Source organism: Carica papaya, chromosome 8 (genome assembly GCF_054855325.1).
Source record: "Carica papaya isolate Zhongbai chromosome 8, ASM5485532v1, whole genome shotgun sequence".
Lineage (NCBI taxonomy): Eukaryota > Viridiplantae > Streptophyta > Magnoliopsida > Brassicales > Caricaceae > Carica > Carica papaya.
In genome coordinates, this window is record NC_142316.1 from 11,344,627 (window position 1) to 11,358,727 (window position 14,101).

General features: G+C 33.3%; 2 protein-coding genes and 1 long non-coding RNA gene across 4 annotated transcripts; all 3 read left to right on the forward strand.

The window, feature by feature from the left end:
• Window positions 1-2,086: 2,086 nt before the first annotated feature.
• On the forward strand, window positions 2,087-3,546 carry LOC110825704 (uncharacterized). Its single transcript, XR_002541868.2, has 3 exons — window positions 2,087-2,582; window positions 2,651-2,943; window positions 3,040-3,546. It is a non-coding gene; the product is annotated as an uncharacterized LOC110825704 (long non-coding RNA).
• A 1,551-nt stretch (window positions 3,547-5,097) lies between these two features.
• Window positions 5,098-7,691, forward strand: LOC110825703 (polyubiquitin). Its single transcript, XM_022056187.2, has 2 exons — window positions 5,098-5,280; window positions 6,130-7,691. Exon 2 carries the CDS (start codon window positions 6,130-6,132, stop codon window positions 7,504-7,506), a length of 1,377 nt encoding a protein of 458 aa, XP_021911879.1. The 5' UTR covers window positions 5,098-5,280; the 3' UTR covers window positions 7,507-7,691.
• A 2,007-nt stretch (window positions 7,692-9,698) lies between these two features.
• On the forward strand, window positions 9,699-13,697 carry LOC110825705 (CASP-like protein 5A1). Of its 2 annotated transcripts, XM_022056188.2 has the most exons (4): window positions 9,699-10,095; window positions 11,956-12,088; window positions 12,884-13,020; window positions 13,423-13,697. In XM_022056188.2, the coding sequence occupies exons 1-4, from the start codon at window positions 9,884-9,886 to the stop codon at window positions 13,544-13,546; spliced, it is 606 nt and encodes a 201-aa protein (XP_021911880.1). In that variant the 5' UTR covers window positions 9,699-9,883; the 3' UTR covers window positions 13,547-13,697. The 2 variants fall into 2 exon arrangements, with proteins under 2 accessions (XP_021911880.1, XP_021911881.1); XM_022056189.2 differs by having other exon boundaries at window positions 9,705-10,095; window positions 12,884-13,697.
• The last annotated feature ends 404 nt before the right edge of the window (window positions 13,698-14,101 follow it).

Here is a 14,101-nt window from a genome sequence, read left to right on the forward strand (position 1 = left end):
GCTTCCGCATTAAGGTTAGTCCTAATTTTCTAACATAAATGAATCAACAACACACACCAATGCCTAGATCTTAAAGAGAAAAGAAGAAAAAAATAGGTTTACAGAGGAATCATAATTAAGCTTGAGAACTCTCAAACACCAATTCAATTAGGAGAAGAAAACTTCAAAATAAGTCGTCACAGCTCTTAGTTAACTCTCTCAAGTTTTCTTGGAAAATATAAAAAAATGATCATTCATTTATTCAAATTTCATTAGACAACATAAAGCAAATCAAGATTAAAAGTTTTAATATCATAAGTCGAATTGATTAATTTCTTTCACTTTAGAATAACAAGCTAATTAACAACTAAAATTGAGTTAATGATGAAAACTATTATCCCACAAAAACCTTGAAATTCATAGAAAAAATTAGAAATAAAAAATAAAAATTAGTAAATAGTATAAGAAATAAAATGTTTACCTCCTAGACTGAGAGGGTATAAGATAAAATAGACTACAAGAAGAACAAGGTTTGCTTAAAACCAAATAATGAGAATGTTTTGAAAGCATACAAACTTTTGGCAACAAAAATGAATCTCTTTTTGGAGCCTAAGTACACACTAATAAAAGGTAGATAATTGTCCTTCTTACTTATTTCCTCTTGTAATTCAAACACTCAATCCAAATTCTTGTCTGGTAGTAATCTAGCAGTACACTCAATTACTAGGCAAATAAGGTTAGAGTAACAGTGTAAACAAATGGGTTAGATATGGAACTCATGGTTGTGCTCTCAGATATCTTAATTTCTTTCATGGAATGAAGATCCTTGCTATGAGAAATAACCTATTCAGATGTTAATTGAGAAAAACTTAACAGTTTTTTTACATATTCTTCTTTTGGGCTATAAACGGATTAAGGATATCGTGAGCCTTTATTTTTCATTCTTTTTTTACCTTGAAGTATAAATGTGTTGGCTTATTATTGGAAAGGGTTTTTTTTTTGCGGGTTCATGGGTCTCTTTTTTAAGTCTAATATTAAAATGTTCTTGGAACCTATACTGATGCATTAGGTGTACTTTTATTGACAAGCTGATATCTGTTGGTAAAAATTTATGTTATTAACTTTTATTTTTCTTGTAGTGATATTTGTGTATTTATGCTTGTGTACATACATATATTGACCTCATATATATATAATACCTACACTGACGTATATTTATATATTTACTTCTGTATTAACTTCTATTTAGATACCTATTTTTTAGAAGTTATACCTATAAATGTTGGGTATATGTACATATACATACATATACTACACATGTAAAAATATATGCACATAAAGCCTCATAATACCTATTCATGTTGCTCATTTCTCTTTTATCCTTCTTAATGGTTCATTGATATACTTTTTTGGAATAAACTTTGTGTGTGTTTAGAATGAATTTGTGGAGTTCATTGCTAAACCTATATTTAGATTATTTTTCCAATCGTATGGAATTTATTTGAAAATGAATTACATAAAGAATTGATTTAGTTCATCTAAAAATTTTGGTATATTTATATTATTATCCTAGCTGTTGGACTACAAATGCTCCATGGTGAAATTGAGAATAATAAAAATTTATTCGATTATTAAGTACTTGTTTTGCCAATTAGCATTATAATTCTTAGACGCTAGTATATAGAATCTCAACCAGTAAATCTGATTTTGTGATAGAAATATGAATATGATTTAATCTTATCTAATTTAATTCGAGTCAATATAAAATCGTAATAGTCTTTAATACGATGAATAATGTAATATTTGGATCCCAAAATAAAAAAATTTGTAAATAAATAAATTAAATTAGGATTTAGGGTTTAAATGAAAGAAATTATAATAATTAGGCGATTTTTATAAATTTTAAGGACCTAAATGAAAATATATGTAAAAAAGGGGGCAAAAACATAATTAAATGAGAATAGAAGGGGGCAAAAAGAAATCAGATGGACAGTCCTGATCGAACCATTGGAGGGATCCAATGGCTGGAATTTTATTTTATTTAAACAACCCAGATTGAATCTGGCAAGATCAGATGGCTAAAGAAATGGGTATTTAAAAAAACAATTAGGGTTTCCTCTTTCATTCAGAAAAGAAGAGCTGAAATGAGAGAGGATGAAAGGAGCCGATTGGATGAGAGAGGAGGCCAAGATTGAGGAGGGGTCGGGTCGAGAAGGAGAAGGGAACGGCGCGTAAGGGAAAGACGAGCAAGGAAACTAGAAGGAGAGAAGGAAACGCGGTTGAAGAGGAAAGGAGGAGGTATCGCGGAGGCGAAAAGCTGAAGGGAAGGGAGTCGCGCCCGAGAAACAGTGTGATGGGAAAATTCGAAGCCAAGCTATACGCGACGTCGGTGTTAGAAAAATCGATAAGCTTCGTCCTTTCCATTTCTTTTTTCAAGATTCCCTTTTTCTATTTCACACTAACCGGCGTGTAAGTGTGAAATCAATCATCCAATCTTTAAAGCAAGCGAGGAGTGCTCGCGGAGAACCAAGGAGACCATCCTTCAGAAGTTAGGAGTCGAACACGAGGCTGTTCGAGTTTTCAGAGCACCGCACCCGAACTAGGTGCGTTCTTTTTTCTTTTTTAGTGTGCGTTTTTGACAAAATGGGTATTCATGTGTGTATGTGTAAAGGTTTCGGGAAATAGAGCACTCACCTCGCCACGGTGAGTGAGGGGTCTTCTCGAAAAAACCAGAAATCGTCTCCGGTACTGTAAATAAGGAAAAAGTGAAGCTATTTGGCCTTCACAGCACCGAACCGAATCCGGTAACCCTTTGTTTCCTTCCTCGTTGCTGTGTTTTGGTGAATTCTGATGCTAGTATGTAGGTATGAGTATACGTATAGATTTTGGGAACCAAATCGTCCACCTCTACATAAGGAGCTGAAGTGGTGGTTTGCCAAATACCGAAGAATGAGATTATTGTTGGTAATTACCCAAAACAGCCACTGTTAGTAATTTTCTTTTAGATTTAATTTATTTTCGTTAATTAAATTTAAATGTATTCATGTATGGTGATTCTAGGCCGTTGATCAAGTGGAGTACAATATGTTGAGGGACTTTGGTAAGTATTTCCTTATTCTAACTTAGATTGGGATTTCAAAAGCCTATGCATGTGTGTTCTTGAATTTGTATGTGTTTTAATATAAAACACATACTGACTTGATTCCTTGATAAAAGAGCATAACCTGGACATCTTCCGGCAATGGGAACTACCAGGAATGAGTTTGGGACACTTGATTTGCCTGCTCTTGTAATATTGAACCTGATTTCATGTGATTATGGGACATACGACAAGGGAAACCCTAACTTGTTGGAAATCATGAGAAGATGGAAACCGAAAAATTAAGGACTGATAAATATTTGAAATTGTGATAAGTAACAAATTATAAGAGAAAAGGAACCCCAACTAAAATGAAAAATTGAAAAAACAGAAATAACTTAAGAAACCAAATAAAAATAGAAACAAATTAACTAAAATAATATTTAAAAATAATAGAATAAAAATGAAGTAAATAAGAAATTGGAAAAGGAGATGATGTGAATGAATAGTATATAGACTGTATGCTTTTTTTTAGTCTTAATCGAGGAAGGAAGTGTGTGTGTGTGGTTGAACTTCAATGGATATGGTAAGCCTATACATAAATAGAGTTTGAAATCTAGTCCAACTTGGATAAGTGTCTGTGAGCGTGGATTATTTCACAAACATAACTATTGTGGTTAATGTGAAATTTTGGTGTGTGTTATTGATGCGATGAGGGGATCCATTTTGCCTCTCCTCGACGACGACATAAACAACATCGTGCGATGAAACTTTATAGATGATTTTTCGAGTGTATATATTTTCTTTCGAATGTATGTAGTAATACTTCGAGATTACAAATGATATTCAAATGTAAATTGAGGAATTCAATGGGAAAAATATGAAATTAGAATGTCCGAAATAATTGTGTTTAATAAACATTAGAAAATGGTGAAAATTTCAAACAAATTTTGCATTGAAAACATTACAACTGTATTTGTCCCATATTGTGTGTTTTTGCATGAGCTTTGATATGGGTTTGGAAAAACAAAAATACTTATTAAATTGGTGAAATTCATTAAATTTTACCGTGATATTTTTTAGATGATAAAGAAAAGGCAGAATCGTTGCTGGACGAGTAGAACTTGTGAAAGTATTGAAGTTTATATATATTTTATTCATATTCTACAAATTTTTGTTTTATTTTGTTAAAGTTTAAATTTTGACATCATGTTCTAAATATCATACAAGATGTTAGTTTTATATTAAAATTTTGAATTATGCATATGCATATTTTGTAGGTTCATTATATAAAAAATTATATGATTAGGAATTGCGCCTCATTATTGAGTTTTTGGGTGTGACAAATAATTTTGGCAAGTTACAAATTTTTTTATCATCCTTATTAGTAATAATTTTTTGAATAATGAAAAACAACTAAACTTTTGCGCTTTGTTTTCAAAACAAAACTAATAAATTTTCAAAAAATATAATTGGAAAAATGATCCCTGCCCTTTAATTTTTTTATTTGATACTTAATTTTTCAATTACTCTAATTTATTTCCGAATCTTTATTTGTTTTTAATTTAAAATATAAATTTTTACTAGAATATGAAAAGAATTGGTCTTCCTTTTCAAATTAAAACATTGTATTTCAATTTTTATAAAAATTGATAATATTTAAAATTAATAATCACAATTCAATTACAAGTTGACGAGTCAAATAAAACTTCGAGAAATAATATTAATTAATAATAGAAGTTTGAACTTGATTTTCTTTTCCTACATAAAATCAGAAATAATATTAATTAGTATAATAAAATCAAAATTATCAGCTGGTCTCATCCAATTACATCGTAGTAATTAAGAGCTTCCTCCAGGTGCATTTTAGTCTTTTCGACTTCCTTTCAGACTTTCATTTTTAATCTAATTAAAATAAATTAAAAAAATTAAAGCAACAGGCTAACCTAATCACTATGTCATTAAAAACAAATGAGGGGCCCAGATTTGTCATCACTCACCTAATATCTAACTTTTAGATGAGGCCGTCCTCTAAATGGACGGTGATGCGAGGATTGCGTTATTGTTGGGGTTATCTTCTAGGAAGGAGGTGAGATATACGCAGGGCTGATAAAGTCGGCATTTTGCCTATATAAACAGCCTCCTTGCGCCTCTCTTCTCATTACTCTGGTTTTTCTCCTTTCGTTGAAGAAGCAAAGAATCTCCCTCTCTAGCATTTCAAGGTAAGATTTCTTCTATATCGGTGAACACTTTATTCATTTTTAATAAATTTTTCTTTCTGTTTTTCTTCGTTTGATTGTCACGTTTCTCTTGTGCCGATTAAGTTTCTCGATCAAGTTTCATGATTGATTTTGGTGATGATCTTTGAATTATTATTTTTTTATCAAAGAAATTTTAAGTTTCATGTTAAGATGTTGTTTTCCCTGATCTGATACTGTCTGCGCTTTATTCTTGAGAATTATGTCTGAGATTATTAGTTTGTTGTTTTCCCTGATCTGATACTGTCTGCGGTTTACTCTCGAGAATTATGTCTCAGATTGTTAGTTTGTTGTGTTTCCTGATCTGATACTATCTGCGATTTATTCTTTAGAATGACATCTCTCGCGATTTTAATTTGGATTTGTCGAGGTTTGATTTGCTTTTGTATTTTTGATGATTGTGTCTGACTTGTTTCATGTGTCACTTTTTGTCGGTTAACACCTTATTCATGTTTTTTTTTTCTTGTTTGATTGTCCCTTTTCTTTTGTGACGATCAAGTTTCTCGATCAAGTTTCACGATTGATTTTGGTGATAATCTTTGAATTATTATTTTTTTGCTGAAAAATTTTAGGTTTCATGTTAAAGAACGACTATTAGTTCGTTGTTTTTACTGATCTGATTCTGTCTGCGATTTATTCTTGAGAATTATGTGTCTCGCGATTTTAATTTTGGACAGATTTATCGACGTTTGATTTACTTTTGTATTCTAACGATTTCGTCAGACCTGTTTCATGTGCAACTTTTTATTCCCAGCTATCTTGATTCGGGTTCCTAATTTGTTGGACCATAATACATTTGTTGAAACGTTTCAGATGCAAATCTTCGTGAAAACTCTCACCGGCAAGACCATAACTCTGGAGGTCGAGAGTTCAGACACTATTGACAACGTGAAAGCAAAGATCCAAGATAAGGAAGGGATACCTCCTGACCAACAGCGTCTGATCTTCGCGGGCAAGCAGCTGGAGGACGGACGCACCCTTGCTGACTACAATATTCAGAAGGAATCCACTCTCCATCTGGTTCTTCGATTGAGGGGTGGCATGCAGATCTTTGTAAAAACTCTCACCGGCAAGACCATCACTCTTGAGGTTGAGAGCTCTGACACCGTTGATAACGTCAAGGCGAAGATTCAGGACAAAGAAGGCATCCCTCCTGACCAGCAGAGGCTTATCTTCGCCGGCAAGCAGCTCGAGGATGGTCGTACCCTTGCTGATTACAACATACAGAAAGAGTCCACCCTCCACCTTGTCCTTCGCCTCAGAGGTGGTATGCAGATCTTTGTCAAGACCCTCACCGGCAAGACCATCACTCTTGAGGTTGAGAGCTCTGACACCATTGATAACGTCAAGGCGAAGATTCAGGACAAAGAAGGCATCCCTCCTGACCAGCAGAGGCTTATATTCGCCGGCAAGCAGCTCGAGGATGGTCGCACCCTTGCTGATTACAACATACAGAAAGAGTCCACCCTCCACCTTGTCCTTCGCCTCAGAGGTGGTATGCAGATCTTTGTCAAGACCCTCACTGGTAAGACCATCACTCTGGAGGTTGAGAGTTCTGACACAATAGACAATGTAAAGACGAAAATCCAGGATAAGGAAGGCATCCCTCCTGATCAACAGAGGCTCATTTTTGCCGGGAAACAGCTTGAGGATGGTCGCACCTTAGCTGACTATAACATACAGAAAGAGTCAACCCTCCACTTAGTTCTTCGCCTGAGGGGTGGCATGCAGATTTTTGTGAAGACCCTAACTGGAAAGACCATCACTCTGGAGGTAGAGAGCTCTGATACCATTGACAATGTGAAGGCGAAGATCCAGGATAAGGAAGGGATCCCACCAGACCAACAACGTTTGATCTTTGCAGGTAAGCAGCTGGAGGATGGCAGGACCCTGGCGGATTATAACATCCAGAAAGAATCCACCCTTCACCTCGTGCTCCGCCTTCGCGGAGGGATGCAGATTTTTGTGAAGACCTTGACAGGCAAGACCATTACCCTCGAGGTGGAGAGCTCTGACACCATAGACAATGTGAAGGCTAAGATTCAGGATAAGGAAGGTATCCCACCAGACCAGCAACGGTTGATCTTTGCAGGGAAGCAGTTGGAAGATGGGCGAACACTTGCTGACTACAACATTCAGAAAGAGTCGACCCTCCACCTGGTTCTTCGTCTTCGGGGGGGTGATCTGTGAAGGAAGAAAGCCATTCTAAATAAATCCTTTTCAAGTATGTCATATGAATTGGTGATGTTATATGTTAACTTTTGTTTGGTTTATGAGGTTGGTTTGTGTTTTGCATTGGTCATTGGATGATTCGTCACTCATCTTTACTCTGGTGTTGACGTACAGAGATGGGAATGAAAAACATGTTGGTCCAATTTGAGATTGTGTAGTTGGGTTTTCTGCTATGTGAATTTCTCTGAAACTCTACCAGTAGCTTGGAAATGGTCATGAGTTAATGCTATATGATATAGTTTACCATTTAATTCTACTTTTTGTTCTGAAATGGATAGGATTGCAAGTATAATATGATAGCTGAAAATGTAGGGTACCCGTTTGAGGACATTAGAAAAAACATAATGGATATCAAGATCAAATTATATATAGGATTCGATGATGATGGTCAGAGCACATATGAGGATATAAATATTATAAACCAATCTGACCTTTGGATAAGCAAAGCACAACCCACCATATGAACGGTCAAAAGGCATGAATTGAGCAGGTATGCATAAAACATACTTGAATAAACTTTTTGCAGAAGAAAAAAAGTAAATTGCATATGTATATATAATTTGTTTTCTGCAGGGATAGATGAATGGAGATTTTATATATTGAGGCACATTTTTATTCTTCATTTTCCCTCTGTTAGATTGCTTGAGTTTTTTTTTTCAGTATCTTTCTTTCATTGTGTTTGGTGTGTGTGTGTATATATATATATTAAGCGGAATGAGTATATGGTAATATTTCTTTTTTGATAACGAAAAATACTCAATATAATATTAATCTCTCTGGATTAGGAGGATCATATACGAACGAACAAATTATAAATACAGACAAATGGTAAATTACATAATACAGAGTGCCGAATAAAATCAACATTACATATTGACAAAATATAACTAAGATAAGTGTCAATTATCTATCACCTATACCTTATTTTAACTGTTTAAGAATATTTTTATCTAAAAATATAATAAAATTACTAAAATTTAATATAATTTTATTACTAAAATTTTATTAATATATTTATAAAATAAATTTTTAATATTATTAAATAAAATATTATAAATCGATTACTATTTATAATATATTTATAAAATAGAAAATTTTATATTTTTAGTGAATTTTAAACTTATAATATTTAAATAAAAAATAAAAATTTTGATAATTAAATCCTATAATAAAAAAAAAAACTAAAAAAACTTATCATAATCAAAGGAGACCTTTTATTATCTTATAAATTTTGTACAAAAGGCATTTATTGACCTAATTGCTCTAAGAATTTAAGTTATAATATATTAACTTTATATATATATATATAGAACTCTTGTCAATCTGTCTTGAGGGAAAAAAAAAAAAAAAAGCCTTGCTCCTTTAACTTCTAGTTGACTTAATTCCCGTTTCTGCTTTTGCTTAAAAGAAAGTAGAATGAATATAATTTAAACTTTTGAGTTAATTAATAAATTTATATTTTATTAATCTATTTATTAATTTAAAGTTTTTTTTAAAATATAGTATTTATTTAAATAATGATAACTTAGAATTAGTAATTTTATTAAACACATTAATATAATAATTAAATTAAAATAAATTATTAACATTTTAAAAATATTTTTTAAAAAATATTTAATACTTAAACAATTAGATTAATAATTTTTTATTATTTTAATATCCAAAACAAATTATTATTATTATATAAAGAAAATGAGAAATGTCACGCAAGGAGTTGTCAACATATAAAATCATACCCAGGCAGGAAAGAAATTATAAAATCATAGATAATACTTTCTATTTTTATCTGTTTCTTTACTTTTAAACAAAATTTATAAATAATTAAAATACATAGTATATAATAATAAAAATAAATAATATTGTACATGTGCAACATTAAGTATTTATTAATTAACTAAAATTAATAATAAATTTTTTATAAATCATATGTATACAATGTGCGAAGCATTGCAGGTGGGACAAGTATCATTTAGTTCATAATTTTTTTATTTATATCTATTTTATAACTCGTTAATTAGTAAATATTGACCCCATTTTTCATTTCTAAATTCAACTGAAAATCTTTATTTACCGATAATAATTAACTGTAATTTATTTTTTTTGTAAAAAAATTATTATCTATAAGCAATCATTTCTTGGGATCGAACCCGTCATCTTGTACTCGTTTTCTCACAAAATCAAAAACAAAATTAGAAAAAAAGGACCAGTTTCACTTTCCTCTTCCAAGTTCTTCATACAAAACCAACCAAACTGGTGAATCAGATACTTGTATCAAAGCCAGTGATCAGAGATTTTGAGCTTGGTTATCGGTAACAGACTTTCCCCCTCCACATCAATGAACATAAGCCGGCCTTCGGTGCATCCTCTGGAGGCTCCACCAGCCACTGACGCTGCCGCTAACGGGCCCGGAGTCAGGATGAAGGACTTGCAGGGCATGCCTGGCACCACAGGTGGCCTCATTCTCCGCCTCTTTCAGCTCCTTTTTTCCGTCCTTTCCATCTCCGTTATGGCCACCACTAGCGATTTCCGTTCTGCCACCGCGTTTTGGTACGATCAACTCTTTTCTTTACTTTCATGCATTTGAATTTTTTCTTTTTATAACTTTTGGGCCATTTTACTGCTTGAAAGGTAGTTGTAAAGCGAAATTAAGTGCTTGTTTTGATTGTGTTCTTTGCGTCCAATTGGTATTCCTTCTGATCATCTTCTTGCGATGTCTTTATGCAATGACAATTTAAATTTTGGATTGATTTTTTCGATATATAGTTATGTTCAGTAAGTGATTGGGAAATGTAAATTTAAGAAACAGTCGAGTATAGTTTGGAAATTTTGTTTGTTCTTGGCAATAACAATCTTATAAACATAATGATAAGACAAATACTCTTTAGCCAAATAATAGTAATAATAACGATAAGACAGGTTTTTGTGGTTTTCAGAGTGGTATGTGTTGGTAACTTCATGTATGTGGGTTTCTATCGTATGGTTGTTTTATGGATGAATTAGGAAGGAAGGTATGTGCAAAATCTACTGAGCTTGCTCGGTTCTGATAGTAACCCACATGCAGTTTATGCAGGTAGAACAGAGATTGCCCTCTTTGAGCTTTGTCATCAATTATTGCAAGGTGCTTCTCCATGTTTTGATATATAGAAATTGCCCCTTTTTGTTTGTTTCACAGCACTTGTGTGTTAAGTAGGTAGCCGAGTCTCTATTTGCAGTATGTGCATTTCACTATATAGTCCCGAAAAGTGAGTGATTTAAGCATGATTCTTGCCTTATTTGTACTGATAAGTGGACTCATGATGCAGTAAGTTTTTCCTCGATAAGTGGAAGAATTCCATCTCTACTTGACCCAATTCGTCTTATCTGATGTTGACCACATTCTTGTAGAGGATACATGGATTATTTTATTTGTAGTTTGTGATGAAGACAGCTTATGAGGCCTCGTTGGCAAAAATGGCAAGTAAATAGTTTGGATGGGATTAATGCTCCAACAAAAGATTCAGTCAGTAGGTTGGGTCAACTATAATGCAAACACTCAAGCAACACACCTTAAAGTAAAAAAATAACAAAAAAAAAGAATATAAAAATTAATGTGGTTCAACAATGTGCCAAGATCCACGGGGCCATTAGGAAGTTTTTGTCTGATCTTACAACTAGGACATTTTTTTCTTTATATAATGGATTAAGAAGAAATGTCAAAGCACAAGAAATGCTCTGAAGCACCCTTTCCTCTTAGTGAGGTTTTTGTGGACAGTAGATTTTTTGGAATATGAGTCACAACTTAATGTTGGTCTCACTCTACATATCGTTTGCTAGGTTAAGTTAATAGTTAGCTGCTTTGTTTCTCTTCAGGTGCCTGTATTTCCTGTTCCATGCTTGAAGAAATTTCCTTGAGTTATTGGATCCCTGTGTACTTTGCTGATGCTCTGCTTTAGACTAAAAATGAGGATCAGTACAAGAAGACATCTTTCTCTCTCACATCAACTGTGATTTCCGTTCAAATTTTGGGAGAAATTTCCTTGAGAATTTGAATTTGTGAATGTACTTATTCCTCACTGCATGGTATGTTCACTTTAAGAATAAATGACCATATAAAAAGAAACAAAACGAAATTGTTCAGTTCACAAAGATCCCAAGTGATGAGTATGGTTCATCTTTGCATGGTTAAACCTAGTAAACAATTGTGGCCGATGATCCTTCTACAACTGAACCTTCTCCAACTTAATGTAATAGGCAATTCTGATTCCTAAATTACTTAGAAATGCCAATTTATCTGTTGGTATGGACGTAGATCTATCTAGTGCATTTGGTGAGCATTTAACTGAGACTCAAGATTCAGATTCTGTACTCCTGATTCATCCTTTTTTTTTACTGTGTACGACATTTATCTTCCTTGCTTTTTGACATCAGCTATCTAGTTCTTGCTGTTGGCTTGCAATGCTTCTGGAGCCTGTCACTGGCAATTGTCGATATATATGCCCTACTGGTGAAACGAAGTCTGCGGAACAACCTAATAATTCATTTGTTTACGATAGGCGATGGGGTAAGAATTTAATGGCCAATCCTGTGGGAAAGCTTACCTTTTGGTGGTTAAAAATTTTCCATTCTCATAATGATGAACTATAGAAAGCTTTGCCGTGTGATTGTTAAGCATGTCCAAGCTACTAGCTATCTTCCACTGTGCTGCATTTCACTCCATGCTGCTGCAATTTCGGGAGGATAAAGAGAATATTAATCAGTTAATGAGTTCTTCGATGATATTGTTATCTAACATTATTTTTATACTGAGCACTTGGGTAGATAGTGTCCTCTTAAGGGTTAAAGTTGTATGATATTTTTTGCTGTTCCAAGTTTCTAGTCAGTCTGTCACTGCCTGATGGAATGAAACTTTGAGATAGAATTATTGAATTTTATATTTTTCTAAGTGTCACAGGAAAGCCTCCATTGAGAAAAATCTAAGAAAAAATAATAATGAGATTTCATTAACCTATATGAAACATAAATATTATTTTTTTCAGCCAGTATTTTGCCTGTAAGCATAAAGATATCCATGTTTTCTTCTTTTAAAAGGAAAACATCATGTAGGCAATAATCCCTCCAATTTATTCAGTTGTAAATTAACTTTCGACATTTGTGTAAATGCTGTCCCTGAGTTCTTTGACTCTGCATTCTAGACCTGTGGATAATCCATGACATTGTTATGGTCTCATATTTACGTTAGTCTAGCTAGCATTCTTCGTTTTTTGGCAGATTGGCATATCAAAATCATCACCTTAATACTACTGTATTTTCTTTGAACCCTTACCAGCAGCTGAATTCAATGAGTCTTTTTTTGCAGATCACATCCACACTTACATTTGCTGCTGCATGTGCGTCTACTGGGATCACGGTCCTTATAGGCAATGATCTCCAAAGATGTGATGTGAACCACTGCAAAAGATTCGAAGCTGCTACAGTAATGGCTTTTATTAGTTGGTTTGCCATCTCACCTTCCTTTTTACTTAATTTGTGGACTTTAGCTTCTCAATAAGAGTTGGACAGAGTATTTATTCAGTTGCTGAATATTGGCTTCTGAGGCAAACCCGTGTGTGCTATCATCGTCAACTTCTTGGCCCTCGCCTCTCCTACTCCTAAGTGGAAATTTGAAAATGTTCAGTGTATATATAGATAAATTTTGATAAGAATCATTGAGATAATCCCATTTTGAAAAATTTTCTTGAAGAATCTTTTCTTTGCAAAAAATATGTAGAGCCTAGAATTTGGTTTATTTTCCCTATTTTAGGGGCTGTTTTTGATCATTGTTACTTGGTCATTCCTATCGATAAGCTGAATTAATAATCCAACTTTCTCTTCCTATTGTTCTGAACAACGTTTCAGCAAGTTGGCTTCTAAAGCATTTGTTTGGAAAACAATATTCAGAACTTTCTGGCATCGAGAAATCCTCGTCATGGATGGAAAATTGTTTCATCTCATTCTCTGCAAACCATTGGTCTTATACTGAAGATTGCAACTTGTAAGCAGCATTTTGATAGTTCTAATTTTTCTAGTTTTGACTGGCTTGCTTTTAGTTTCTTAAGCATTTTTTTAAAAAGCTTCAAAGCAACAACTGTTACTTCATACGATGATGGTTAATTTTACGAAATTTATGTTTATTTGTTGAAATACATAATTATTAGTTTATTCCAATACTTGTTAAAAATGTACAAGATATTTTAGAACATGATTATTTTTTTTTAAAGTAAAACCAAAAAAATTTATTAATATGATTGCTCGTACAAAAAAGTTGGGAAGTGATCCCAAACATATAGGCTAGCATGATAATGTGAAACTCTAGCAAGAGAGTGAGCTTCCATATTGGCTTGCCTATAAACCCATCTTATTTTGATATTCGGTCTAGCTCGAATAAGTCCTTTATATTCCTCAAGGACAACCCCCATCTCCGAGAAGTCCATCATGTCCCCTTATGCAGAGTAGTGGCTATTTCCTAGGCGTCAGTGAAGATAACTCCTTTATCCTGAGAGTGCTCAGTTGCTTAATACAACGCCTCCCTCACTGC